The sequence below is a fragment of the Callithrix jacchus genome, chromosome 18 (genome assembly GCF_049354715.1).
Source record: "Callithrix jacchus isolate 240 chromosome 18, calJac240_pri, whole genome shotgun sequence".
In the NCBI taxonomy this organism is placed as follows: Eukaryota; Metazoa; Chordata; class Mammalia; order Primates; family Cebidae; genus Callithrix; species Callithrix jacchus.
The window spans coordinates 11318605-11345079 of NC_133519.1; the positions used below are offsets into that span (position 1 = coordinate 11318605).

Below are 26475 nucleotides of genomic sequence, written 5' to 3' on the forward strand. Positions count from 1 at the left end.
AACCACATGTTCAGGAAACAGTTAACCAGCAACATGACAATATTATCTCCTTTCTACCCACCGCGCTCCCGCTCCCCGATTTGTTTCTCTCTTTTAATTCTTTTTTCTGTCTTAGAACACCTTTAAGCTACCTTTTGTCCAGGCCTTTCTTAGTCCGTTTTCCCTGGGCAATCTTATTCAATCTCAAAGGCTTTTCTCCTAAAGGCTATTTATTAGCTCTATTTTCACAGCTGTCATGCAACATCAATAAAAATACTCATTAAGCAATTTCTAATGTACAAGCATGATGTTAAGATTTGCATGTGTTATTTCCAGAAAACTAGTGAGGTAGGAACTCAAATATAAGGAGATTTAAGAGATCTCTAGTGACCTCTGACACTAGAGTGTCAGTTCTATGGGGTAAGGAGCTAACACAGAAAAAGACTCAAGAGGGAGAATGAACTGATTCTCCATAGTGGCTATCCTAACACTGTCCCTCTGAGCACCATCACCCTAATTCCCTCCTTAACACCGAACACAATCTTCTACGTTGAGAAAATAGGCACAAACAACTACAGCTTCTGCTGGATGTTTTCTGAACTATGGAAGGATAGATCTCTTGTACCTTCCTAAGGCTCATCCAACCTCATCATTCCATGTATTCCAAGATTTTGTCAATTCGTTTTACCTCTCTTGAATCTTCCCCACCCCCGACAGGCTCCAACTTCTAAACATGGTTAGGCCCCCTAAAGCATCCTTCTCTCAATCCTATTTCTTCCTCAGTGTATTCTTTCTCTTCTCCACTAACACAAGATTTTTTGAAATATTAGAATAACCTACATCTGTTACTTTTAATTGAATGCTCAGGAAGGGGGTAATGATGCCAGGAGAAAAAATGTTAGGATATTTGAAGAAATGAAGCTTCAGATAGACACCATGGAAAACAGGAATAAGAACTAATAGTTTTATCCATTTTCTAGTCCCAAATCTCTCTAGTAAAAGCTATGCAACCTCTCCCCTGAAAAATGCACACACACAGGCAAAGTTTCTATATAATTTCAAGGGGCTCACCGGAAACCTAACTACCAGGCAGGTTAGGATTTCTGTATTAGACATAAATACTAAAATACTATTTATCAGGGCCGGGAGCAGTGGCTCATGCCTGTAATCTCAGCACTTTGGGAGGCTAAGGTGGGTGGATCACCTCAAGTCAGGAGTTCGAGACCAGCCTGGCCAACATGGTGAAACTCTGTCTCTACTAAAAATACAAAAATTAGCCAGGTGTGGTGGTGTGCACCTGTAATCCCAGCTACTAGGCAGGATGAGGCAGGAGAATTGCTTCAACCCGGGAGGTGGAGGATGCAGTGAGCTGAGATTGTGCCACTGCACTCCAGACTGGGCAACAAGAGCAAAACTCCATCTCAAAAAAAAGAAAAAAGATAAGAAAAAAGACTATGAATCAGACAGGTGTGTGCCGCAGCTCACACCTGTAATCTCAGCACTTTGGGAGGCTGAGGTGGGTGGATCACTTCAAGGCCAGGAGTTTGAGACCAGCTGGCCAACATGGAGCAACCCCATCTCTACTAAAAATACAAAAATTAGTCAGGTGCGATGTCACATGCCTGTAGTCCCAGCTACTTGGAAGGCTGAGGCAGGAGGATTGTTTGAACCCAGGAGGTGGAAGCTGCAGTGAGCCGTGATCCTGCCACTGCATTCCGGCCTGGGTGACAGAGTGAGACTATCTAAAAAAAATAAATAAATAAAAGACTACCAATCAGCATTAGGCAAACTTATGAAAAGAACCCTAGAGTCATAGAAGCTCCTTTAAGTCACCCACTGCTCTTAAACAAGTGTGAATAAAAATGTAATGCTGGCCAGGTGCAGTGGCTCATGCCTATAATCCCAGTACTTTGGGAGGCCAAGGTGGGTGGATCACCTGAGGTCCGGAGTTTGAGACCAGCCTGACCAACATGGAGAAACCAAAAACACAAAATTAGCCAGGTGAGGTGGCGTATGCCTGTAATCCCAGCTACTCGGGAGGCTGAGGCAGGAGAATCACTTGAACCTGGGAGGAGGCAGAGGTTGCGGTGAGCCAAGATGGCGCCATTGCACTCCAGCCTGGACAAGAAGAGTGAAACTCCGTCTCAAGAAAAAAAAAAAAAAAAGGTAATGCTATTTTTTGAGATAGGGTCTTAATCTGTCCCCCAGGCTAGAGAGCAGTGGTGTGATCATACCTCACTGCAGGCTCGACTTGCTGGGCTCAAACAATCCTCCCACCTCAGTATCTTCGTAGCTGGGGCCCTAGCCACATGTCCCCACACCTGGCTAATTTAAAACAAAAACAACAACAAAAAAGAGATAGAGACGTGGATCTCACTATGTTCCCCAGGCTGTTCTCAAACTCCTGGGCTCAAGCAATCCTTACGCCCTGGCCTCCCAAAGTGCTAGGATTAGAGGAGCCACCATGCCTGGCCTGTCATGTTATTAAGATGATACTGTTATCACAAATATAATGATCCACTGATATTGTGGGTACAATTCAGAAAATTTTTAAATAAACTAGGTATTGGATGATATTAAGGATTTCTGATTAATTCTGTTAGATCTTTTTTTTTCTGAGATGAAGTTTCACTCTTGTTGCACTCAAGATAGAATGCAACGGCGCTACCTCGGCTCACTGCAACCTCTGCCTCCTGGGTTCAAGTGATTCTCCTGCCTCAGACTCCCAAGTAGCTGGGATTACAGGCATGCACCACCACGCCCGGCTAATTTTCTGTGTTTTTAGAAGAAACAAAGTTTCACCATGTTAGCCAGGCTGGTCTCAAGCTCCTAATCTCAGGTGATCTGCCCACCTTGGCCTCCCCTAAAGTGCTAGGATTGCAGGCGTGAGCCATGATGCCTAGCCTGTTACATCTTAACAAAGGTACTGTGGCCATATACAAAAAAAAGAGGCCTTATTTTTTAGAGATACATATTAAAGCATTTAGGGGAAAAATATCATGATGTCTACAATTAATAAACAATTCAGAAAATAAAAGAAAAAAAATCCCCCAAAATATTAGTATTTAAAAATAAGCTACTTTTTGAAAAGATATCTGCACTCCCATGTTTATTGCTGCACTATTCACAACAGGCAAAATATGGAATCAATCTAAGTGCCACCAACAGATAAATGGATAAAGAAGATGTGGTATATATACCAAATGGAATATTACAGCCATCAAAAGAATGAAATTCTGTCATGCAGCAACATGGTCATTAGGTTAAGTGAAGTAAGCTAAACACAAAAAGACAAACATCACGGGTTCCCACTCATATGTGGGAGCTAAAGAAAGTGGCTCTCAGGAAGACAGAGTAATGGTGGTTACCAGAGGCTGGTAACAGTAGGTGAGGTGGGAGTTGAAGAGAAGCTGATCAACAGGTACAAATATGTGGTTTGAAAAAAGAAATAAGACCTAGTGCTAGATAGATCAGTAGGGTGACTACAGTTTACAATAACCTGTTGTACATTTCAAAATAGCTACAAGAGAATAATTTGAATGTTTCTAGCATGAAGAAAAAACACATTTAAGAGTGATGGATATTCCAAGTATATTGATTTGATTTTTACAAATTATATGAATGTATTAGATTTTCACATGCATCCCTAAACCATGCACAGCTATTATGCATCCATTCTTTTTTTAAAAAAGCTACTTTTGGGCTGGGCACAGTGGCTCACACCTGTAATCCCAGCACTTTGGGAGGCTAAGACAGGCGGATCATGAGGTCTGGAGTTTGAGACCAGCCTGGCCAACATTGTGAAACCTCCTCTCTACTAAAAACAAAAAAATTGGAACGATCCAAGATGGCCGATCGCTAACATCTCAGGATTGCAGCTCTCAGTGAAAGCGCAGAGAACTAGAGGACGCCACACTTTCAGACAAATTCTGGTCGCTCACGGAGCAGAAGATCCCCAGTGGAGGAATCACACGGGTCGCCAGCGCAACTCTTGTGGCCGGCGCAGCTGTTTCACCGGCACCTCGGCGCAGCAGCTCTCGGAGAAGAGTAAACAGGGCCGGCTCCCCTTCTGACCGAGGTTTGGAGGACCCACACGGGTCCCCAGCATGACTCCTGAGGCCGGTGCATCGGCTATGACGGTACCTCGGTGTGGCAGCTCTCGGCGCAGAGTAAACGAGACTGGTTCCCCTTCTGACCAAGGTTTGGAGCCCTGGGAAGGCAGAGTCGCCTATTACAGACACAAGAAGGAAGCCAGACAGGAGAATCCTGGGCAGAAAAGCACCATCAGTCTTAACGCCGCTGTTCTGGCCCTGGGAACTAACAACTTGGAGTCCACTCAAGAGACCTAATCTGAAAGTTGGTAATTTCAAAGACCACAGGAGGATAAATTTACAATGATGGGAAGAAACCAACGTAAAAAGGCTGAGAATACTCAAAATCAGAATGCCTCTCCCTCTAAAGATGATCACAATTCCACATCAACAATGGAACAAGGCTTGATGGAGAACGAGCGCATCCCAGTAACAGAATCACGCTTCAGGGAATGAATAATAAGAAACTTCTGTGAGTTAAAAGAACATGTTGTAGCCCAACGTAAAGAAACTAAGAACTTTGAAAAAAGGTTTGATGAAATCCTATTGAGAATAGACAACTTAGAGAGGAATATAAGTGAATTAATGGAACTGAAGAATACAATACAGGAACTCCGAGAAGTATGCACAGGTTTAAACACTCGAATTGTTCAAGCAGAAGAAAGGATATCAGAGGTCAAAGTCCAACTTAATGAAATAAAACAAGAAGACAAGATTAGAGAAAAAAGGATAAAAAGGAATGAGCAAAGTCTCCAAGAAATGTGGGACTATGTGAAAAGACCAAATTTACATTTGATAGGTGTACCTGAATGCGACGGAATGAATCCAAGCTGGAAAATACCCTTCAGGATATTATTCAGGAAAATTTTCTTAAACTAGCAAAGCAGGTCTATATTCAACCCCAGGTAATACAGAGAACACCACAAAGATATTCCTCAAGAAGAGCAACCCCAAGGCACATAATCATTAGATTCACCAAGGTTGAAACGAAGGAGAAAATACTAAGGGCAGCCAGAGAGAAAGGTCAGGTTACCCACAAAGGGAAGCCTATCAGACTTACAGCAGATCTCTCAGCAGAAACTCTACAAGCCAGAAGAGAGTGGGGCAAATATTCAACATCCTCAAAGAACAGAACCTTCAGCCCAGAATTTCATATCCAGCCAAACTAAGCTTCACAACTGAAGGAAAAATAAAATCTTTTAGGAACAAGCAAGTACTCAGAGATTTTATTACCACCAGGCCTGCTTTACAAGAGCTTCTGAAAGAAGCATTACACACAGAAAGAAACAGCCAGTATTAGCCTTTCTAAAAATATACCAAAAAGTAAAGAGCACCAACATAAAGAATTTATACCAACGAATGGATAAAACAGCCAGTTAACATCAAATGGCAGTAATCCTAAATTTAAATCGACCAAATCCCCCAATCAAAAGACACAGCCAAAACTCAACGGCATGTTACATCCAGACCTGTTTCACATGCAAGGATACACAAAGACTCAAAACAAAGGGATGGAGAAAGATTTACCAACCAAATGGAGAGCATAAATAAATAAAAAGCAGGAGTTGCAATTTTCGTATCGGATAAAATAGATCTTAAAGCAACAAAGATATAGTGGTAAAAGGATCAATGCAACAAGAGCTAACGATCCTAACACCCAGATACATAGAGACTTAGATTCAATGAGACAGAAAATTAATAAGGATATCAAGGACTCGAACTCAGATCCGGAACAAGTAAACTTAATAAATATTTATAGAGCTCTCCACTTCAAATACACAAAGTATACATTCTTGTCAATACCACATCATACCTACTCATAGGTTTAAATGAAACATTGATTGGCCATTATTAATACCCATTATTTTTCAGAATAAAGCAATATTTCCGTTCACCCTCCCTCTTTCTCCCTCTCCTTTACTCATTTTTTTTCTTCTCTCAAAAAAAAAAAAAAAAAAAAAAAAGAAATCAACTTGTAAACCTCTAGGATCCAGGTCCGCAATGTCTCTCTCACTGCTTGATTTCCTTCCTTCCCTTTCCTTCCCTTCCCTCCCTCCCTCCCCCCTTCCTCCGTTCCTTCCTTCCTTCATCCTTTCCTTCCTTCTTTCCCTTCCTGCCTTCCTCCCTTCCTTCCAAAAAAAACAAAAAAATTAGCAGGGCGTGGTGGTGGGTGTCTGTAATCTCAGCTGCTCAGGAGGTTGGGGCAGAAGAATCGCTTGAAACAGCAAGGCAGAGGTTGTAGTGAGCTGAGATCATACCACCGCCCTCCAGCCTGGGCAAAAAGAGTGAAACTCCAACTCAAAAAAAAAAAAAAAAGTTACTTTCGGCTGGGCATGCTGGCTCATGCCTATAAATCGCAGCACTTTGAGAGGCCGAAGCAGGTGTGATTTAAGGCCAGGAGTTTGAGACCAGCCTGGCCAACATGGTGAAACCCCGTCTCTACTAAAAGTTAAAAAAAAAAATTTAACTGGGAATGGTGGTACATACCTGTAATCCCAGAAACTCAGGAGACTGAGACACAACAATTGCTTGAAACCAGGAGGTGGAGGTAGCAGTGAGCTGAGATTTTGACACTGCACTCCAGCCTGAGTGACAGAGCAACTGTCTCAAAAAAAAAGGCTCAGTGTGGTGGCTCATGCCTGTAATCCCAGCACTTTGGGAGGCCGAGGTGGGTGGATTGCTTGAGCTCAGTAATGTGAGACCAGCCTGGGCAGCATGGCAAAACCCTATCTCTACAACTCCCACCTACTCCCTCCCAAAAACCCAAAAATTAGCTGGGCATGGTGGCACATGCCTGTAGTCCCAGCTATTCAGGAGGCTGAGTTGGAGGATCATGTTAGCCTAGGAAGTGGAGGCTGCAGTGAGTTAAGACTGTGCCAGTACACTGCAGCTTGGCTAACAGAGTGAGACTCTGTCTCAAAAAACAAAACAAAACAAAACAAAAAAACCCTATTTTCATGCAGAACCTGTCATAGGTGCAAAAAAGGAAGTTACAAAAGCATGCAAGAATAAAACTGGTGGCCGGGCGCGGTGGCTCAAGCCTGTAATCCCAGCACTTTGGGAGGCCGAGGCGGGTGGATCACGAGGTCAAGACATCGAGACCATCCTGGTCAACATGGTGAAACCCCGTCTCTACTAAAGATACAAAAAATTAGCTGGGCATGGTGGCGCGTGCCTGTAATCCCAGAAACTCGGGAGGCTGAGGCAGGAGAATTGCCTGAACCCAGGAGGCGGAGGTTGCGGTGAGTGAGCCGAGATCGCATTATTGCACTCCAGCCTGGGTAACAAGAGCGAAACTCCGTCTCAAAAAAAAAAAAAGAATAAAATTGATATATATTAAGGAAAGGTGATTTTGTTAAGTATAAAATTTTGTCATTAAGAGACTCAAAAATTAAAAGGAAAACCAAGAAAAAAAAGATCAATGAGGGTCCACATTACGTGTTTCTTTTCCAAAAGGAAAACCTTATCTTCCCTCTGTGGAATTTTGTTATGTGTAGAATTTTGGAATCACAAAACCTACCCATCATATTATGCATGTAAATGAGTTAGGTGTCCAGCCTGGACAACATAGCAAGACCCTGTCTCTATACCCCTGAAAAAGGAATAAATTAGCTGGTATGGTGGTATATGCCTATAGTCCCCAGCCACTTGGGAGGCTGAGGTGGGAGGATTGGTGGAGCCCAGGAGGTCAAGGCTGCAGTGAGCTATGATTGCACCACTGCACTCCAGCTTGGGTGGCAGAGAAAAACCCTGTTGTCTCAAAAAACTGGTGTTTTCACTGAGAGATATGGATGAGTTACTCTGGCTTCACATAACGGACTGAAGAATCTTGAATTCTATTCTAGACCAAGCTGGCTACCCTACCTAGCACTACATGCAGTCACCACTGATTCTTTTTCTTTCTTTTTTGAGACACAGTCTCACTCTGTCACTCAAGCTGGAGTGCAGTGGTTTGATCATGGCTCACTGTAGCCTTGACCTACCGGGCTCAAGCAATCCTCCCATCTCTACCTCCTGAGTAGCTAGGACCATAGGTGTGTGCCACCACACTCAGCTAATTTTTTTGGTTGTAGAGACGGGGTTTCTCCATGCTGCCCAGGCTGGTCTCAAATGCCTAAGTTCAAGCAATCTGTCTACCTTGGCCTCTCAAAGTGCTGAGATTACAGGCATGAGCCACTGCACTTGGCCTGGTTGATTCTAATACACATTCCACTCCCAAATGATTAGTCCAAAGTTCCACTGTCTACGCTGGTGGCACCAGCAACACTATCTAGTGAACACTTAAAATGTGGTAAGCTCAAATCCAATTTAGATTTGTATTTCAAAAAATCGGTTTTTTAATGGAGGAAAAAGAATGACAAATATCTCAATTTTAAATTTTGATTTCATGTTGAAATTATTTTAAATATACTAAATAAATATGCCTTTAAAATTAACTTTGCCTGGTTTTTTAAACTTTACAGTAGACTTCCTTTGCCAATGAGAAATATATGTTCCAAGACCCCAAATACATATATGAAACCTCAGATGGCACTGAACCCTATACATACCATGTTTTTCCCCTATATATACATATCTATGATAAACTTTAATTTATAAAGTAGGCAAGTAAGAGATTAACAGCAATAAAAATTATTATATATAAAAGGACAATTATAACAACATACTGTAATAAAAGTTATGTGAATGTGGCATCTCTCTCAATAATGTTATTGTACTGCACTCACCTATTTTTGGACTGTAACTGACTGAGACTAACTGAAACTGAGGATAAGGGAGCACTACTGTATTTAAAGTGAAAAAATTAAAATTACCCATGAAGCTTGCATATTTCTATTGCCTAGTGTTAGTGTAAACCATTCATGTCAATCCCATTTCCATTGCCAATAAATGGTTTAGTAATACACTTATGACCCAATTATGTTCAGTCAAAGAGATGTAAAAGGAAAGCAATTCTCACTTATAAGAACACAGATTCAGGAAAGAAAGATGGGAAGATAAGGTCTCTTCTTTGCCTAGACAATCTTTTATCTGGACATAGTGCCTGACACATAGCCGCCCTGCTATGAGCCAGAGACAAGAGAAGTGTTGAAAAACAGCAAGGCAGTCAAGTTCTAGGCTGAAGCATCCATTTCTGTATCTCTCAATTAAATGATATAACAGATGTTCTTACTGTTTTGTTTTGAGACAGAGTCTTGCTCTGTCACCTAGGCTGGAGTGCAGTGGTACAATCTCAGCTTACTACAATCTCCACCTCCTGGGATCAAATGATTCTTGTGCCTCAGCCTCCCGAGTAGCTTGGATTACAGGCGTGTACCACCACACCAGGCGAATTTTTGTATTTTTAGTAGAGATGGGGTTTTGCCATGTTGGCCAGGCTGGTCTTGAACTCCTGCCCTCAACTGATCTACCCACCTAAACCTCCAAAAGTGCTGGAATTACACGCATGAGCCACTTCACCCAGTCCTTGTTGTTTAATTCACTTTTAGTTAAGGATTTTCAGTTAAATCAAAATATTATCTGCATCCAGATAATATGCATGTCTTTTATGCTTTTGATCATGCTGTTTTCAATCACCTGAAAGCTTTTCTTATTACTCTCCATCGAAACCTTTCTTAAGTTTAAGCATGACTTTCTTGGAAACCTAGCCACAAGGATTTTTTTCCTTCTTTGAACTATTTCACCTATCACTGGTATCTTAAAATGGGTATGTTTAATATACTACCTTGTTCTCACATTTTTCTGTATTTACATAATTTTTATCTTTACAACAAAACTGGAAACCCCGTAAAGGACATCAGAAGTATTCTAAATACTGGGCTTAAATCCTATGTCTCCTTAGCAGAGGTATATAGACTTACAAGCAAATGACTTAATTTCTTTGAGCTTTTGTTCAGCCTACATCTTAAAATGTCCAGTATAGAAAACACTCCAGCACACCTTATATTTCATTGAAAACAATGTCTTTTTTTTTTTTTTGAGATGGAGTTTTGCTTGTTACCCAGACTGGAGTGCAATGGCACTATCTCGGCTCACTGCAACCTCCGCCTTCTGGGTTCAAGCAATTCTCCTGCTTCAGCCTCCCAAGCAGCTGGGACTACAGACGCGCACCACCATGCCCAGCTAATTTTTGTATTTTTAGTAGAGACGGGGTTTCGCCTTGTTGACCAGGATGGTCTCGATCTCTTGACCTCGTGATCCACCCGCATCGGCCTCCCAAAGTGCTGAGATTATAGGTGTGAGCCACCGCGCCCGGCCTGTCCTAATGATAAAGTACTTCATATTATATTTTATCCTATTTAATTTCTTTTGAGTTTATGTTCAGCCTGTATCTATAGAATGTACAGTGTAGAAAACACTCCTGCTCATCTTTCATTGAAAGCAGTACCTTAATGATAAAGTACTTCATAATACTATCTTTTATCCTACATAAAGCCTATCAGGGTATTAACTAAGAGGAGGTGCAAATACAGATGAGTGTTCCTTCTATTAAGAGACCCAGGAAATAAATTCATTAAATTTGTTTTTCCATAGTGGTCCTGAATCAACGCCCCTAATAATTCAGGATCTAATACTCAACTCAGTCTATACTTAAACAAAATAAAAGTCAGCTTGTAAAAAAAACAAGGTGAATGAAATAAAGAACTGGCTACAAACATGAAAAGCACTTCCTCTACACTGTTACCCACATGTAAATAAATATAATGGGCTCCCCCCCAGCGCCATTCAATTAGTGAACAGTATTCCCCTAGACTAAGAGTTTCCAAACTTACTAGTAGATTCATAGGGACTATGAACATTTTCCAAGTGGCACTGAAGCTGGAAGGGAGTGGAAAACTGGCGGTAACAGTGCTGGCAGATAGTGTGACCATCTACCTCGCCGTTCTGCTGATCGAGTTCTACGTGGTGTTTCATATGGTTCATGAATCTATAATAAAGCACAAAGAGAAAGTACAGAAAACATAAAAAATCAGTAGCTTTTTAGAAATGTAAAGGTAAAATCACAGAACAACACTATCTGCTCCCCTCCATTCCCCAAACTTCCTGTTTGGGATATCCTTTTCTGAGCCCAGACAGCTGAGTTCTCAAAACTAAGGGAATTCTGTGAAAGGAGATGTACTGGTTTCCCTTACTTAACCCAGTCACCTTTTGATTATTACCACAGTATCTCCTGCTATAGTCCTAGTTACAGATTTAATGATAACCCCAGCAAGACTGCATAGTAGTTAGGTCCATTCTCCAAAGAGAAAGACTTAAAATATATAAGAAAATGTAAGTCTTCTCTTGTCCAAGGTAACCTCCAAGGCTCTTCAACACTTACCGAATATTGTTTTTTAGTCTTTTGGTACAATGTGGGCATCGGAAAGATGTGGCGACCTTAGGGAAATTTGTGAGCTGGGCTACTTTGCCACCATCCCGTCCATAGTAGAAGTCATCTACAAGCATAATGAGTTTGGTCTGGACGGCATCACCCACGTTCTCATTTGGCTCTGGTACTTTGGTAGGTGGTGACAGAGCAGGAATAGGTGTAGAAGAGGGTGTGGAAGCAACAGGAGCTGTTTTCTCAGGGGATGGGGGCTTTGCTGCTGATGGGACACTGGGTTCTGAATCCAGGGACTTTCCTTTCTTCTGGTATTCAACCATTTCTGGGCAACAGTACTATAAAGAAAGACATCTGATCATTCTGGTTATCCTGGGGGCTAGAATGTGCTACCTCCTTAACTTCACTAGCATTCCTTGTTTGTTTATTTTTTATGGAGACAGGGTTTCACTGTGTTAGCCAGGATGGTCTCGATCTCATGGCCTAGTGATCCACCCACCTTGGCCTCCCAAAGTGCTGGAATTACAGGCGTGAGCCACTGCACGTGGCCTGCCATTCCTTGTTAACGGTTTGGTTTTAGGCGTTCTTACTCAGCTTTCACCCTTCAGTTTTCCACAGTGTTTCCAAGTGTCACTCTTTTTCTAGAGTATAGCCATAGCCACCCAAGCACCATACTCTGTACTTCTCCCTCCTGCCTGTCTGAGGTCCCTTAATCATTAGTATAATTTGGCTCTGAGCTCCCTGGCAAAAAGAAGTGCCAACTTTTATATCTGGATGAATACCAAAACACGAAAATGCTAAAAAAAAGAAAATAAGAGCTCCCAATTCATCCAATGACACAATTAACAGAAAACAAACTGAGGCCAACAAGATCTGAGTTCTTATTATCTATAAACCTGTTTTCCCATGTGATTTCAAAATCTACCATGCTAAGAAAGTAAGATCACGTATGTTCTGATCTATCTGAGGGTCTTTAAATGTATCCCATCTCATTCCAAAGTACATAGCTCTTCTAAAAAAAAACAGACCAAGAGAAACAGTAATCCTTTAAAAAGCTTCAGTCATTTTAGAGCCCCTGCTTCACAAGCTTCCAATATTAATGAAGGTAAATGGCAGAAGCCACTTAAGCTGGATCACAGGTGATATCACTTACACACATGTGACCTCTCAAAGCTTCAGTAACACGAAATTGAGCATTACATCGTGGACATATTTTCCGTCCACCATCCTGGAGGTCAAATACTGGTATGGAAGAGGTCACTGAAAGAAGTGAGAAGAATTGATAAGATTAATACAATGACACTGGAAAAAGATTACTAACCTTCTGGGAAAAGGTCAAATACTCCCTGAGAAGTATATAAAAGGGTAAGCAAGCATGAGATCACTATGGTTTTTTCTTTTTTTTTTTTGAGAGAGGGTATCTCAGTCTGTTGCCCAGGCTGGAGTGCAGTGGCACGACCACAGCTCACTGCAGCCTTGACCTCCCTGGGCTCAAGAACACTATGTTTGAGGCACATCCTTTTACTGTTCTAACTCTAGGCCAGGGGTCAGCAAACCACAGCTCACAGATCAAATCCAGCCCAGCTGCCAGTTTGTTTGGCCCATAAGCTAAAAATCATTTTTACGTGAGTTTTTTGGTCACGTAAGGCTTTTGTTTTTTTTTAGTCTTGGAGAATGGAAACTATATCCAATAAAAAACTCCTCTCCATTTTACCCTTGCCTCTGCCCTTGGCAACCACCATCCAACTTTCTGTCTCTATGAATTTGACTACTCTAGGTACTTCAAGTAAGTGGAAACGCATAGTACTTGTCCTTTTGTGACTAGCCTATTTCACTTTACCATAATGTCTTCAAGGTTAAACCATGTTGTAGCAGAATTTCCTTCCTTAAGCCTGAATAATATACCATTTGCATGTAAATATGTTTTATTTATCCCTTTATCCGTTGATGGACCTCTGTGTTCCTTTCACCTTTCAGAACTATTGTGAATAATGTTGCAATGAATATTGGTATACAAATACTTGTTCTAGTCCCTGTTTTCTTCTTCTTTTTTTTTTTTTGAGACAGAGTTTCACTCTTGTTGCCCAGGCTGGAGTACAATGGCGAAATCTCGGCTCACTGCAACCACAACCTCCACCTCGTGGATTCAAGCAATTCTCCTGCCTCAGCCTCCCAAGTAGCTGGGATTACAGGTGCCTGCCACCACACCCAGCTAACTTTGTGTTTTGAGTAGAAAAGGGGTTTCTCCATGTTGGTCAGGCTGGTCTTGAACTCCCGACCTCAGGTGATCCACCCACCTCCGCCTCCCAAAGTACTGGGATTATAGGCATAAGCCACCGTGCCCTGCCCCCTGCTTTCAATTCTTTTGGGTATAGCCCCAAAAGTGGACTTGCTGGAGCAGTAATTCTATCACTTCTAATTTTTTGAGGAACTACCATACTGTTTTCCAAAGCGGCTGCATCATTTTACATTTCCACCAACAGTGCGTAAGGGTTCTGCTTTCTCCACATCCTCAGCAATATTTGTTATTTTCTGGTTCTTTCATAGTGGCCGTCCTAATGGGTGTGAGACGGTACCTCATTGTGGTTTTGATGTGCATTTCCATAATGATTAATAACACTGAGCATCTTTTCGTGAGCTTATTGGCTATTTTAGAATTTTATTTGGAGAAACATCTATTTAGTCCTTTGCCTACATTTTTTTTTTTTTTTTAAACAGTCTCTCACTCTGTTGACCAGGTTGGAATGCAGTGGCGCGATCTTGGCTTACCACAACCTGTGCCTTCCAGGTTCAAGCAATTCTGTCTCAGCCTCCCTAGTAGCTGAGACTACAGGCACCTGGCTAATTTATGTATTTTTAGTAGAGACAGGCGTTTTACCATATTGGTCAGGCTGGTCTTGAACTTCTGACCTCAGGTGATCCACCTGCCTTGGCCTCCCAAAGTGCTGGGATTACAGGCGTGAGCCACCTCGCCCAGCCAATCCTTTGCCTATTTTTAAAAAAGGTTGTTTGGGTTTTTTTGATGTTGAACTGTAGGAGTTCTTTATATATTCTGGATTTTAACCCCTTATTAGAGATATAATTTGCAAGTATTTTCTCCTGTTCTGTGGCTTCCCTTTTCACTATGTTGATAGTGTCCTTTGATGCGTAAAAGTTTTAAATTTTGATGTAATTCAATTCACCCACTTTTTTCCTCCTCTTGCCCATGCTTTTGGTGTCATATAAAAGAAATAATAATCATTGTCAAATCCAGTATCATGAAGTTTTCTGTCCTACAATTTTTCCAAGAGTCTTATAGTTTTAGTTCATTTAGGTCTTTGATCCATTTTGAGTAAATTTTTGTATTTAGTATAAGGTGAGTTCTAACTTCATTTTTTTGGACATGGATATCTAGTTTTCCCAATACTATTTTTTAAAGGTTTCTACTTTTTTTGAGACAGGGTCTCTTTCTGTTGCAGGTCAGGTGAGCTCCAACTTCATTTTTTTTGAACATGGATATCTAGTTTTCCCAATACCATTTTTTAAAAGTTTCTATTTTTTTTTTTTTGAGATAGGGTCTCTTTCTGTTGCAGTGACATGATCATGGCTCATTGCAGGCTCAACCTTCAGGGTTCAAGCCATCCTCTCACTTCAGATTCCTGAGTAGCTAAGGACTGCAGACATGCAGCATCATACCTGCTCTAATTTTTTTTTTTTTTTGTAGAGACAAGATCTCACCATGTTGCCCAGGCTGGTCTCAAACTCCTAGGCTCAAGTGACCCTCCCAACTTGGCCTCCCATAATGCTAGGATTATAGGTGTGAGTCACCGCATCTTGCAGTTTTTATTTTTAAGTGTTTAAAATTAAAAGAATGATATTTCCTGATACCTGAAAATTTTATGAAACTTAAATTTCAGGGTCCATAAATGTTTTTAGTGGAACACAGCCACGCTCATTCATTTATGTATCTGTGGCTGCTTCCACACCACAACAGCACAGCTGAATAGCTGCAACAGAGGCTATACTATGCAGAAAGCCTGCAAATTTACTACTGGGCCCTTTATGGAAAACATTTGCCGACCCCTGCTCTAGACCCCTGAAAACCCTCATGCTTGTATCATTCTCAACCTGAAGATCTCTCTACCAAATCCCAGCTTTAAAACCTTGTTCAGAAATCCATCTCTTCCATTAAGTTCTCTTTTATTATCTCATACATCTCTGATCAATCAATTTCACTAATCCCCAAAGCACAATTACACACAGAATTTCTTGGAGCTGATTCAGTTACACTTTTTACAAGTGGCTTACCCCTTACTAAAGTTTCTGTAAGAACAAACTACAGCAGCTATATTCTATTTTATTTCTCTATTTCTGAGTATAGAGCTCTGATATAACACTTTATTAATGTTTTTCAATGACTGGCTGCTCAGGGTCTTTCAGGTTACTGTACCTTTCATTGAAGATTCAGGTCCGCTGGTTCTTTGAGAGCCATGAGCAGAGCTGTTGTTGGATACCACCACTGGCCCAGGACTCTGGCCCAAGGAAGGGATGGTGTTAAGGGTATTCACCAATTTGGCCACTTCATTGCTATTTTCACCTGTAACACCAGGTCGCTTCACAGTGACAAAGCTGGCAATGCTCACTGCAGGTGGAGAGGGGAAGGAGGGAGCTATGGTGACCAAGTGAAAATCATCTGTTCTCCACCCACCATCCCATCCTAGCTCTGCCATCTCCTCTTCCCAAGCCTTACCTAGCTTGGGATTCGTGGTCTGGTTTGACTGGCCTGGAGACTGAACAGCTAGTTGCCCCAGTGAGGTTGGCTGTGTGGCAGTGGGAGTGGTGGAAGTGCTGGGAGTGGACTTGGTCTGCTGGGACTGGGACTGTGGAACGGTGCTTCGAATGGTGAGAGTGGCCGGGATGACGGTGGTGAAGGTGTTGGTGGTGGGCCTCACAGGTAATGTGGAGCCTGGCCTCACAGGGGTCATCTGAGAGAACACTTGTGGAACTCCAACTGTCGGCTTAACAAACTGGGTACCTGGGGCTTTAAAAGAGAGACAAAGTACCAGATCTTGGTCAATGAGCTCACCTATAACACATTCTCCCTGCCTTTACTGGAAAGATTATTTCCCCAATCTGATGGGTGATCATCAGAGGTTACTAAGAGCAGTATAGATTCTAAAGACTAAGAAAACAGGAGGTGTCCACGATGACAAAAGAAATTAGCCTGGGTAGCCTAAAAACATTCTGTTAAATTAGACTCCCATCAAATCCTCCCAAAACACCTTACCACACTGCCTTTTTAATTCTAAGAATATAATCAGTAGCTTGACCTCGGTACTGGAAAAAAAGAGTAGGGGGCAATACAGGTGTATACAGGCCAAATGGCAGACCAGGTCCTGAAAAAAGAAATCAGTTTTTCTCATAGTACTAAAGGAGTCTTCCATTCTCTTCTATAAACTCAGAAGACAGACTACACCATTCTACTAGGATGTCCCAAAGGAGAATGTCTCCTGGCTCAAATGTAGAAAATTAACTGAGAAAAATAAAGAAATATCAGGGCAAGCTGATCAGACTGAGGGCCAAAAACTCCTGTGGGCTATGAGAACAAAAAAGAAAACCTTAGGAAGACAAGCTACAGAGGTAACCTTACAAATAGCTAAATTAAGATTTTTTTTTTGGTCTGAACTATAGTAAACTTATACATACTAAATCAAGAAATGAAAAATGAAAATGAAAATTTCTAAGGTTTAAAAAATTATCCTTCTCAGAATCATTAGAAAAAAACCCCATCTAGTATTTATCCATAAAGGGAATGTCATTTGGTTATATCTAAAATCGATGCTATAAAATTACAACAAAGTTTATAATCCCACTGTGCAAATGAGTAGATGTATAAGGAGTATAGAATTTGGGAGTCTGCATTAATAACATTCCTCCAGGATAACAAACTTAATAGCTGACTAAATACCAGTCACAGAAAAATGACTATAAGCCGTTTTACTACCTCATGAAGGGTGGTGAAAAGCTAAACAGAAATAAATAAAACCACCACCCTGGCCAAAGGTTAGAAATAGATTTTTTTAAATTGGGCTTAATTCATTAAGATTTTTATATTTTTAGATTTTCTTTAAACATACTTATAAAATGACTTAGGGTACTTAGAACAATAAAAACAAATCTTCTGGATGCCGGTTTATTCCAATGGATAGACATTTTTCCTTACCTGGGACTAGTGTAATTGGTCTAACCGTTTGGCCTTGCTGTACGTTCAGCACAATCCCAACCTGATTCATTGCATTTTGTACAGGCCGGACATTCCTTACAGGAAATCCCTGTATTAAAAAGCAAAATGATCTTTAACATGGAGACCAACTAACACTAACAGATTGCAGTATGACCTACATCCAAAAAAATGCCCATACTCTTAATGGTTCTCTCTAGAATTAGAGTTTTCAAATGACTGAGATGAAAAAATTTAGGAAATTTTGGCAAACTTTTGAGTGACAAAGTATCAAAACTAGAGAACAAGCTTTGGTACACATGAGCAAAAATGAAAACCTATTTCCTGACTTAAGAGAGCATCAGGTTTAAAAAAAACCTCATCAACAGACTGGCTCCCTAAAGTGCTAAATGAATACAAGGGGGAGGGTGGGGTGCGGGGTGTTGGGGGGAGAAGAACAGTGTTCACTGGAGTGAGTCAACATACAAACAATCCTAAGATATTGTTCCCAAAGTCTGCTTCGAAGACCATAAACCTTTGGCAAATTCAAAAGCATTTATAACTCAGGAAGACACAGGCAAAGAAATGCATTTGCCTTTAGAATCCATATTCAAAATTAGACTTTGAACTTCAATTCGATACATTATATATCAAATAAGTCATCTTCCCTGTCTTCCAAAGGTCTCCATGAACTCCACCAATGACATATATACATCTCCAAAAGTTAACTAATTCATCCCATGTGAAGTGGAGCAGTCCATGCAAAGGGTGAAAAGTCTCGAGAGCCAAGGGTTAAGGCTTCCTAATCCAAGCTTTCCCACTAATTTCTGCCTAGACTTTAATCAAATTTCTTAATAAACTTCTAAGGGGTTTAAAGAGGATATTACCCAACCATGCTATACCAGGCATTCCACAGTCAGCATCAAATTACAGAACGGTAAATGAGAAAGTAAGGTCAAAAGACAAGACTTAGAACTACTACTAATGGTGCTAAAGACCCTAAGTCAGAGCTTTCAGAGGTTCATATTCTTTCTCTCCTCTAGAAACCTTGAAATTCAGAGTCCTACTCACCTGCGTAGTGATAAATATTGGTTGTGAAGCCACAGGGGAACTAGTCACATGATTGGCATTCTGCATGACCTGAACAGGTCTCAATACTGGTTGAGTAACCATTGTGCCCAGACCTGGGGCTGGATTCTGGGTCAGGATGAGCGGCTGTCCACCTTGCTGGACCAGAGGGTTGCCAGCTAAAAGGTTAAGCGGGGGGAAAAAAAAGGAACGTTAAAAACAATGAATGTTAAACCTACATTTTATTTTATTTATTTGAGACAGGATATCGCTCTGTCACCCAGGCTGGAGTGCAGTGGCACAGTCATGGGTCCCTGCAGCCTCAACTTCCTGGGCTTGAGCCATATTTCCACCTCAGCCTCCCAAGTACAAATCCACATTTTGTAAGAAACAGAAATGATGTCCCAGACGCCAAAATATCCAAGACTGACACTCACCATGTTTAATGTGACCAAACTCGCCAAAAATTTAAGCTTCACCCAAATCTACAACTAACAGAAAAACAGATGGGTAGGGGAGGTTCACTAACATTTCACCCATATGTCTTAACTGGGGATGAAAGACACATTAGAATTCTATGTGACTATCACCTTGACTCTCATGATTTAAGGTGACCACACATAATCTCCCCCACCAAATCAGCACAGAACAAAATATGTTAAGTCTTTTTCCATATTTTAACTAGGTAAAACCTATTTTATTAGAATATAATTTGTTAGCTAATCCCCCTTAATTCTTTAAAAACAATATTCATCAACAAACATTAATTCAGCAAGTACACAGAATCTGAAGAATGGTTTCTCTTCCTAGTAAGTTAAATCTGAGAAATGCAAGATTCTTTAAGCAACCACTGTCTTTTAGAAGGGGACCCAGAGACTGACAGGCTACCTACCACCTTTCTCTGCATGTCATCAGGGCTGATAAACAGAAGACCCAGACAAAAACTAACCCACACCAAGTAAAAATGACATGATTTCAGAAGATAATCATTCATTCATGAATAAAAATATGAATAAACAGGGCTATTACTGAAATATCTTCAACTCTTCATTTGTGAGAAAATAATTTCATAAATATTTTTAAGTCCCCTATTTCATGACATTTGGTGAAAACAAAAATCAACACTAAGTTTCCTGATATACAAAGAATACTCAAAACCAGATAGAGAATTTCAGAGAGCCAATATACCTAGGCGAAAGAGTCAAGCAGGCTAGGCACAGTGGCTCACACCTGTAATCCCAGCATTTGGGAGAGTGAGGCAGGTGAATCACTTGGGGCCAGGAGTTCAAGACCAGCCTGGCCAACATGACAAAACCCCGTCTCTGCTAAAAATACAAAAATTAGCTGAGCATGATGGTGCATACCTGTAATTCCAGCTACTTGGGAAGTTGAGGCAGAATTGCTTGAACCAGGGAGGTGGAGGTTGCAGTGAGCCAAGATTGTGCCACTGCACTCCAGCCCGGGAAACAGAGCAAGACTCTGTCTCAAAAAACAAAAAACCAAAGAGTTAAGCAAAATATTGTCTCAACTTTTTACCCAAAATCACCAGAATAGGACAGGCCCCTCTGAAATGTACATTCCACTTGGCAGGTCCATCACCACAGTTAACTACAAAGCTACACCACCAAAGGAATAGGTATGTAGGTGGCTACTAATGGGCCAGCAGTGGCTCATCTCACACTCTCTCAGAAACTGAGAGCTCATCAGTAGACTAGACCCTCAGTTACTGAGCCAGAAGACTAGTGATTGTAGAGGCAGCTAGACAAATAAAACAGAGAATTCCAGCAAGTTCTATCCATGTTAAATTATACTGGCAATGTATTGATGGTGGGTTTTTAAAATCTTTTAAATGCTTTATTATGGAGAAGTTAAAACATACAAAGAAACAGAACACTACGGTGAACCCCTCCCTATACACCACCCTGCTTCGTTAATTATTAACGCACGGCAAGTCTTAGTTCATCTATACCTCCTATACATGTACTAGTTCCCATATTACTTTAAAACGAGTTCTAGATCATATCATCTACAAATATTTCAAAATGTACCTCCTACATAAGGATTTCAAAAAAAGATAAAGAATCATACCAACATAACTCCCGAACATTTAATATCAAATACCCAGTCAAAATTCAAATTTACTTATTTGCATTTTTTAAAGCGTTTGTCTGAATCCAGTTACAAAATGTTGGCAAAGTGCAATGGATGAACAACACTCAAGTCTTTTAATCCACAGGTTCCCCAACCATCTCTTTCTATCCTTTTGAAATTTATAGTTGAAAAACATTGACTAAGCAGAAGTCTGGATTTTCTAGTCATTGTTTTAACTGCTAGGACAAAAGAAAATAAATTATCTCGTTTATCCTAATCCTAAAAAACATTTAGATAATTCCCGGCTATCATATCCAGTTTGGGAAGATAAAAAAAAAAAAGATAATTCCTGGCTCAACATCCCAATTAAATACAAGAAGGGAAAGATGGAGGTTTTTTGCATTTATGTGAAATCAATCAGCATTCCCAAGTCTCTTACAGACAGACCAGGTTTCCATGAAACCCATAAATACCATTATAAAAAATGTTAACAGCATTTTCTCCAAATATTTTCCCTTATATCAGGGTCAAGTCTAAATTCTGGTGGAATGTTAGAATTTTTCCAAAAATATGGGACAAAGAAAATAGTGGTTTTCAAAGACCAGATTAGATTCACGATTCAATGGAAAGCAAAAGCCAGACTATGGAAAGTCACACTGGGTAAATTATACCTGCTTATTTAGAAGCATTTTAAATAATTTCTGCAATCTTTTAAACCTTAGCTCAAAGGAATTCTGACAATTCAAGTGTCTTACAAGGTTCTCTTTCCAGAGGATGAAAAGGCAATTAGAATTCTGGTACTTTAAAAAAAAGCCTTTAAAAGGATTATCCAGCCTGGAGCAGTGGTAGGCACCAGTAGTCCCAGCTATTCAAGAGGCTGAAGCAGGAGGATCACTTGGGCCCAGGAGTTTGAGTCCAACCTGGGCAACACAGTGAGACCCCAACACAAAAACAAAACAAGGCTCACGTCTATAATATCAGCACTTTGGGAGGCTGAGGCAGGCGGATCACTTGAGGTTGAAACCAGCCTGGCCAACATGGTGAAAGCTCACCTCCACTAAAAATACAAAAGTTAGCTGGGCATGGTGGCACATGCCTGTAACCCCAGCTATTTGGGTGACTGAGGCACAACAATCATTCAAATCCAGGCAGCGGAGGCTGCAGTGAGCCAAGATCCTGCTACTGCACTCCAGCCTGGGCAGCAGTGTGAGAAAGACTCAAAATAAAAAACAAAAAACAGCCAGGTGTGGTGATGTGTGCCTGTAGTTCCAGCTACTTGGGGGCCTGAGGCGGGAGGATCGTTTGAGCTTGGGAGGTGGAGGATACAGTGAGCCAGCCATGTTCGTGCCACTACTACACTCCTGCCTGGGTAAGAGAGTGAGACCCTATCTCAAACAAAGCAAAGCAAACCCAACAAACAAACAAACAAACAAATGAAACAAAACAACCCACCTCATTGAAAATGAATTCCATGAGTTTTCTTCTGCTCTTCAGACATCATATAGCACCGAGCACATTATGAATTTAAGAACAACAAATCAAGGAAGTATGCAACTAAGTTTCTCCCTCTAAGTTATTTTGATTGATTTTTTTTTCCTTCTTTTTTTTATTTCCAGATGGAGTTCTGCGCTGTCACCCAAGCTGGAGTGCGATGGCATGATCTCGGTCCACTGCAACCTCCACCTCCCAGATTCAAGTGATTCTCCTACCTCAGCCTCCCAAGTAGCTGGGATTACAGGCACCTTGCCACCATGCCTGGCTAATTTTTTTAGTAGAGACGGGGTTTCACTATTTGGCCAGGCTGGTCTCGAACTTCTCACTTCAGGTGATCCACCTACTTCGGCTTCCCGAAGTGCTGGGATTTTAGGCAGGAGCCACTAAGCCCGACCTTCCTTCGTTCTTTATGTTTACTTACACACCCTTAAAGCCCAGAAATAGAGGGCTAAATAAAATAGGAATTGAAAACCGTAATCAGTTACATTGCAAGAAATGTGTAACATTAAATTCATATCCTTCAGAACTCTAAAGAATTAAGCAATAGTTTATTTCATTTCATAATGTTTTCTTCCTGTGCAAACATAAGATCAGTCAGAATTTATGTTTGCACAGGAAAGAAACATGAAATGAGATACTGAGTAATTAATTCTAAAGAACAGGAAAGAGAATAGTAAAAATATTCCACCATGCAGTGAGCTGAGCATGCCACTGCCCTCCAACCCAGGCAACAGAGTTGAGACTCTGTCAAAAAAAAAAAAAAAATTCCAAAATTTTATTCCTGATACTTTCCTTCTTTTGAGACAGAGTCTTGCTCTGTCACCCAGGCTGGAGTGCAGTGGTATGATCTCAGCTCACTGCAACCTCCACCTCCCAGGGTCAAGCGATTCTCCTGCCTCAGCCTCCCAAGTAGCTAGGACAACAGGCAAGTGCCACCATGCCGGGCTAAGTTTTTTGTATTTTTAGTAGAGACAAGGTTTCACCATGTTGATCAGGCTGGTCTTGAACTCCTGACCTCAAATGATCTGCCCACCTCAGACTTCCAAAGTGCTAGGATTAAAGGTATGAGCCACCGCATCTGGACCTAATATTTTCTTAAAAACAAAACACACACACACAAACCAAACCCAGCTTTGAGTATAATCTACATATTACCCATTTAAAGTAAACAATTGAGTGATTTTTAGTATATTCACAAGGTTGTGCAACCATCATCATTTCCAAAACATTTTTTTTTTGAGACAAAGTTTCATTCTTGTTGCCAAAGCTGGAGTGCAATGGTGCAATCTCGGCTCACTGCAACCTTGTTCACTCCCAGGTTCAAGCAATTCTCCCCTCAGCCTCCGGAGGTGCTGGGATCACAGGCACTCACCACCATGCCCAGCTAATTGTATTTTTAGTAGAAATGAGGTTTCACCATGTTAAACCTCAGGAGTCTACAACACCTGACCTCTGGTGATCCACTGCATTCCAGCCTGGGTGACAGAGCAAGACTCTGTCTTGGCCTCCCGAAGAGCTGGGATTACAAGCGCGAGCCACTGTGCCCAGCCTAGTTCCAGTATATTTTCATCACCCTCAACAGAAACCTCATTTCCCCTAGGAGTTATTCCCCATTCTTTTCTCCTCCCAGCACCTGGCAACCAAGAATCTAATTTCTGTCTCTCTGGACTTGCCTATTCAAGACATTTCATATAGATGGAATCATATAATATGTGACCTTTTGTGTTTAGCTTTTCTTTTTTTTTTGAGACAGAGTTTCACTCTTGTTGCCCAGACTGGAGTGCAGGGACAGGATCTTGACTCACTGTAACCTCCTCCTCCTCGGTTCAAGCAAGTCTCCTGCCTCAGCTTCCCTAGTAGGTGGGATTGGAGGCATGTGTCATCACGCCCAGCTCATTTTGTATGTCTGCTCCTCAGCATTATGTTTTCAAGGTTCATCTATGTCACAGAATGGATCAGTATTTCATTCCTTTTTATGGGCTAATAATATTCCATTGTATACACATAATACATTTTGTTTATCCATTAATTGATGGACACAGGTTGTTTTTACTTTTGGCTGTAACAAACAATACTGCTATGAACATTTGTGCACAAGTTTTTATATGTGAACATATGTTTTCCATTCTCTTGAGTATACAGCTAGGAGTACAACTGCTGGGTCATATGGTAATTCTATGTTTAACCTTTTGAGGGCCAGGTGTGGCTCACGTCTGTAATCACAGTACTTTGGGAGGCCAAGGTAGGCAGATTACTTGAGGTCAGGGGTTCAAGACCAGCCTGGCCAACATGGTGAAACACTGCCTTTACTAAAAATACGAAAGTTAGCTGGGCACAGTGGACGGCGCCTGTAGTTACAGCTACTTGGGAGACTGAGGCACAAGAATTGTTTGAACTTGGACTTGGGAGCTGGACAATGCAGTGAGCCAAGATTGCACCACTGCACTCCAGCCTGGATGGACAACAAAATGAGACTGTCTCAAAAAAAAAAAAAAAAAAAAAAAAAAAAGAGTAACAGATGCTGCAAACACCTTCCAGTTTGTGGTTTCTCTTCTCAGTGGGTTTTATTTATTTATTTTATTTATTTATTTTTTTTACAAGTTACTACAATCGAACTGTTTTATTAAACACATGAATGTACTTACTTTGTACAAAACGCAATAACACTTCCTTTCCTCTGCCCCTGGAGGCACCACCACAGAACTTCATGTTCACAGAAATATACCGTCATGACAAGCAGCAGTCACGACAAGCAGGAAAGTGCAATTCTGAAAGTAATGCCACACAACCAAATGGGACAGAAACAGGCAGAGGCCAGCAGGTTACTCGGTTAGGGCTCTGCCTACAAGGCCCTGGTCCTGCTTATCTTCTTTCAGCAGGAAAAATTTTAAAAAGAGAAACTCCCAAGCACTATGTAAGTACTCTCCTGGTAGCGTCCTTCCAATTCCACCTATCTTGATGTTGTAACAAGCTTATTTGTAACTTCCTCAAGAAATGCCACCCTGGATTGCATCCCTGTCAATTGTCCATCTCCCTTTCAGCTTCAAACAAAACAAAATAAAACAGAAGAGCAGTATGTTTCAAAAGGATGTCAGTAGAGACCTTTTAGACGTGAAACCTACTTCCTAGAAGCCATCTGGCCAAACGTATGCAGAGCTGGAGACAAGAGACTGTGAAACTAGGTCCAGTTGTAAAATATCTCAGGTACCCAATTAGATCCAGTTATTCTGCATCTGTGGATTTAAAATGATCATCATCCACAGTAGAATAGATGTGCCCCTCATTGCTCAGAAAATCCACAGCTTGCTTGATTGAGGGTACAGACATGTGTTTCAGCTGGTTCCTGAGCTCTTGAAAGTTCAACCCTTCAGGTCTTGGACAAGCCTTAATCAAATTCAGCACCTGATTTTGGGCCACAGTGAGGCCATTTGCTGGCATAAAGCTATTCCCACCAAAGTTCCCTGCTTCACTCATTCCTGGATTGCTGATGGGTGCTTTCCCTGCTGAGGGCTGACCACTGGCTTTGCTTAATATCATGTGTGCATTAATCACTTCTAGAATATGTGCAGTGAACTCATTCATATCCTCCAGGGGCATGATCTTAAAGGCTACCAGGCTCTTTTTGTTCTGAAAAGATCTCAGGTGGCCTGCCACTTTCCAATATGTTTCTGGAGGAACCACAGTGTTTTCACTGCTGGCGTCATCTGTGTCAACCCACTGGCGAACATCCATGGGTGGAGCTGTCATGTCATCTATTTTGTAAACTATGTTGGTTGGGGCCTTCTCTGTATGTCTGATGATCCCCACAATAGTGACCTGTGAAATCTCAACATTCCCAATTCTGAACACTTCATCAACCAAAGTGGCAGAAAGCAGCTGAGATATAGTGCAGGGCACAATGTGCTGGGCTCGGGCTCTTGATTTCTTTTCGGCCTGAGAAGGTCCGGGCGATCCAAAGCCCCCCGGGGACTGCGTGTAGCCGCCAGCTCCCCCGTAGCTGGAGCTGCCAAAGCTTTCGAATCCACTGTTCCACATCATGGTCTCGATTCTCCGCAAAGAGGGCGAGAAGGTTCCGATCTGGGCAAGTTGCAGAACAACCCAGAACTCGGCCGCTACTCAGCGGCTCTGGATACTTTTTTCTCGGGTTTTATTTTTAAATCACATCTTTAGTGTGGTTCTATTTATCAGTTTACCCTTTATAGTTAGCTTTTAAAAATTTGGTTTAAGAAATC

The 26475-nt window shown here is 41.3% G+C and overlaps 2 protein-coding genes across 14 annotated transcripts in view; both read right to left on the reverse strand.

Moving 5' to 3' along the window:
* POGZ (pogo transposable element derived with ZNF domain) overlaps window positions 1-26475 on the reverse strand; it is a 59162-nt gene that overhangs the window by 13132 nt on the left and 19555 nt on the right. For 7 of the 13 annotated variants that reach the window (XM_035279730.3, XM_035279723.3, XM_035279729.3 and 4 more), the window contains 7 exons: window positions 18662-18837; window positions 17594-17702; window positions 16121-16411; window positions 15821-16039; window positions 12545-12651; window positions 11392-11729; window positions 10844-10998 (listed from right to left, as the gene is read on the reverse strand). In XM_035279730.3, coding sequence (XP_035135621.2) covers window positions 10844-10998; window positions 11392-11729; window positions 12545-12651; window positions 15821-16039; window positions 16121-16411; window positions 17594-17702; window positions 18662-18837 — 1395 coding nt within the window. The remainder of the gene's footprint in view (window positions 1-10843; window positions 10999-11391; window positions 11730-12544; window positions 12652-15820; window positions 16040-16120; window positions 16412-17593; window positions 17703-18661; window positions 18838-26475) is intronic. The other 6 variants (XM_035279734.3, XM_035279728.3, XM_035279733.3 and 3 more) reach the window with 1 other exon arrangement.
* LOC103788971 (replication protein A 32 kDa subunit) lies at window positions 24845-26385 on the reverse strand. The gene has a single exon (XM_008984364.5). The coding sequence runs from the start codon at window positions 26279-26281 to the stop codon at window positions 25466-25468; it is 816 nt and encodes a 271-aa protein (XP_008982612.1). The 5' UTR covers window positions 26282-26385; the 3' UTR covers window positions 24845-25465.